Consider the following 3445-nt stretch of genomic DNA (forward strand, 5'->3'; position numbering starts at 1 on the left):
AAAAAAAAAAAAAAAAAAAAGGGGGGGGGGGGGGGGGATTTGTGTGATTAATTGATAATAGTTGAATTGGATAAACTATAACACCAAGTCCATGTGGGATTGATATCTGCTTAGTTAGTATATTACGTGTGACCACATGCACTTGCTTATACATTTGGAAGAAATAAGTTTTATTGTTATTGCAGAGGACTTGAGAATTAACGGTTTATTTTATTTTATTTTTGTATATTTTTTGTTCAAGTGTTAGTAATTTGATCTTAGCTATTCTTTTAGCAGGTACAAACCTATCAAGTGTTAACTTAAAAACAATAACTTATCTATATCAATTTCTAAGACAACTCCCAAAAAATATGTTCTATTATAAAAGAGGGAAATATTTAAAACACCCTTAAACTTGACGCAAATTACTAGTTTCGTTCTCGAACTATTGACAGCCTTAAAAACACTTATCTACTTGACTAACTAAACTTAGATATACACCCGATCTGCAACAAGACATAGCAAGTGGTCTCAAACTCTTGTAGGGCATATACTCTTAATAAAAGCCGAGAGGAATGTTGAAAACGCCATAAACTTGACGATAATTTAAGAGTGTATTTTACTCATGTTGCAAGATCGATGGTGTATTTAAGTTCATTTATTCAAGTAAATGGTGTTTTTAAGGCCGTCAATAATTCAGAGATAATTTAATAATTCACGCCTAATTTAAAGGTGTTCTCAATACTTCTCTCATTATAAAATAAAAGGAAACAATAAATGCAAAGAGAAAGAGAGATAGAGACAAGAACTTTCTTATTCTTTCAAGTGTGTTTACTTGTACTAAACAAAAACTTCTAAATTCAAATCAATATAATTTCAAATCATAATTATATATCGTATATTATATTAGGTGGGGTATTATTGATATATATCATTTTTATTTGATTTATTATAAATTGCAATTATAATTATATTTTATCTAATTAAAGTGGAGTACCTAATATGCTCAACTAGCTATCAAACACTGGTAATAATTTAATAGTAGTTCAACCATAATCTTTTATTTTAAATTAGCCACTATATGCTCTCTCTACTACAACCTCCCCCATCTTAGCAAAATAAAAATAAAAATAAAAATTGTGTTTTGATTATATTATTATAATTAATACAAATAAATAATAAGGTTCGATTTGTATTTTACTTTTAATTGGAAGGACTATTTTGCAATATAAAAAGTATAGATCCCACACGAAACACCCAATATTCAGCCCGTTCCATAAAAAGGTAAAAAGTAAAGTGACCTCTCTGCAATTTTAACAAATCTGTTTTGCGCCCTAAGGCCCACCGTTTTTGCAATCATTTCTCTCATTTTCTTCGCAAGATCAAAATTCTCTAAAATTTCTTCGAATTCGCCAAAAATTCTTCACAATTTCTTCAAATTTGGTAGAATTTTGTTGTTTGTACATTTTTGTTTAATCGAATTTTAAGCTTTAGAATACTTTTGTGGACGGTTTTTGTTGCTCCAATTAGTATATTCTTTAGGGTTTTTGTTTTGAGATCCCGTTTATTTATTGGTTATGAATCCGAGAGGAAGATATCCACCGCCGGGAATGGGCGGCGGCGGCGGCCGGGGTGGCGGACACATGTACCCTAACGCTAACCCTAATTTTCAACCGAGAAATCCACAGCAGTATGTGCAGAGAGGTCCGGTGAACCAGCAGCAGCTGTTTCAAAACCAACAGACACAGCAATGGCTCAGAAGGAACCAGTTGGCATCTGATTCTACGGTTGATGAGGTTGAAAAGACGGTACAATCTGAAGCAGTTGACCAAAGGTAGTTTTTTTTGCTATAGTTCGGATTCATTCGAGATGTTTAAGCTTGTCAGTGCAGAGTACTACAGCTCTTACCCATTATACTTATCTGAAGGGTGTGGAGTTGGTAAAAATATGTGGAGCAGGCACAGTTCAAGCAGTGAAACAGCCTCTTGCAGAAATTCTGCAGGTTAAGGCTACGTACCATAGATCCTTGTGGTTCGGCCCTTCTCCGGACCTGTGCATAGCTATGCTGGAGCTTCGGTTCACCGAGCTGTCCCTTTTTTATGTATAAAGTTAGGAAGCACACCTACTCCCGCTCGCTGCATATGGATAATATCTATTAGGAGTAGTTTAAATTTAGGTTGAATTTGACTTCTCTTTGAAACACGTGGATGTCATTGTCAAGTTTAGGTTGATTAGTTCGTGATAGGATTGATATCTTTCTACCAAATTAAATTAGGAGTAGTTGTTCATACCAAAACAGTATACAAATTTGAATTTTTGAATTGTTGATAATAGCGGGAGATTAGTTGAACTAACAATTTAGTGGGTGTCGTCATTAAAATTAATTTTGCTTATTTAGTTTAGTTTTGGGTCATTTATAAGGCTGCATTGTTGGAAATTTATAACTGGTTGGAAATATTTCAGTGTTTCTATAGTTTGCTAAGTGGGAACAGGCAAAGCCCAAACACATGTTTGGAGAATCAAAGTGATCTATATATAATAGTGGACATGCATACTGACATATTGAGTGTTTTGATTGACATATTTTAAGTAGCTTTTGGCTTTTAAGCACTCTTTTATTTTTGGAGGTGTTTGGGTAAGGCAAAAAGTGCTTTTAAGCACCGCTGAAAAAGTATAAAACTAAGCAAAAAGCCAAAAGTTGGGTATTCCCAATTTATGACTTTTAGCTTTTAGCTACTTAAAAAGAAGCCAATCCAAACACGCCCATAGTATTTATGTGTGCCGCTTAAAACCTTGTTGTTGGGATCAATTATGAGCTCTAGTAAATGGGTTTATGATGAACGCAAGATCATTCTATTTCCGGGTTAAGATATGCTTGGTCCATGAGTAAATACATTCACCAAGATCAATATTGAGTGAGTTAATGTTTGATGGCTTCACTCAAGTTAGCCAATTCTTAAGTTTTAATACATTTCTTGCCTTAAAGACTACTTCATTAGTTGACACTTTAGGATGCAAATGTGATGAGACCGGGCGGTATAAGACTAGCAATATTGGAAGTTTTCATGGACAAAATGCTTTAGCTAGTCATATGGTGTTGGAACTGCTTTTTGGTGAATGTTGTTTCATAAAATTTTATACTGCTTGTTTAAATGCAACAAATTAAAGCATGGTAATACAAGAGATTTCAATGTTCAGATCCTCCTAACTCCCTAATTTTAAGGCCAATATGTCTGTATCTTGTGAATTGTGGGACAATCGAGGAACATATGGTCACTATATTACAAAAATAGAGAGAGATGGTCATGAATCTTGATATGATGCCTGGAACCAATTTCTGAGGGCCATCGGACTGGGTAAAACCTGAATTAACCGTGGTGCACTTGCGGGAAACTCCTTGCCGAGGGCCTGTGCACCCCCGGGATTAGTCGGGGCTCAAAGAGACTCGGACACCCGGTGCAAATCA

General features: G+C 34.8%; 1 protein-coding gene across 2 annotated transcripts in view; it reads left to right on the plus strand.

Moving 5' to 3' along the window:
* Positions 1 to 1278: 1278 nt before the first annotated feature.
* The window catches only part of LOC102605476 (DEAD-box ATP-dependent RNA helicase 8-like), a 15090-nt gene continuing 12923 nt past the window's right edge, over positions 1279 to 3445 (plus strand). For both annotated transcript variants that reach the window (XM_006341658.2, XM_006341659.2), the window contains exon 1: positions 1279 to 1813. In XM_006341658.2, the coding sequence (XP_006341720.1) occupies positions 1557 to 1813 (257 nt within the window). In that variant the 5' untranslated portion in view covers positions 1279 to 1556. The remainder of the gene's footprint in view (positions 1814 to 3445) is intronic.

The sequence above is a fragment of the Solanum tuberosum genome, unplaced genomic scaffold (genome assembly GCF_000226075.1).
Source record: "Solanum tuberosum cultivar DM 1-3 516 R44 unplaced genomic scaffold, SolTub_3.0 scf00027, whole genome shotgun sequence".
NCBI lineage: Eukaryota > Viridiplantae > Streptophyta > Magnoliopsida > Solanales > Solanaceae > Solanum > Solanum tuberosum.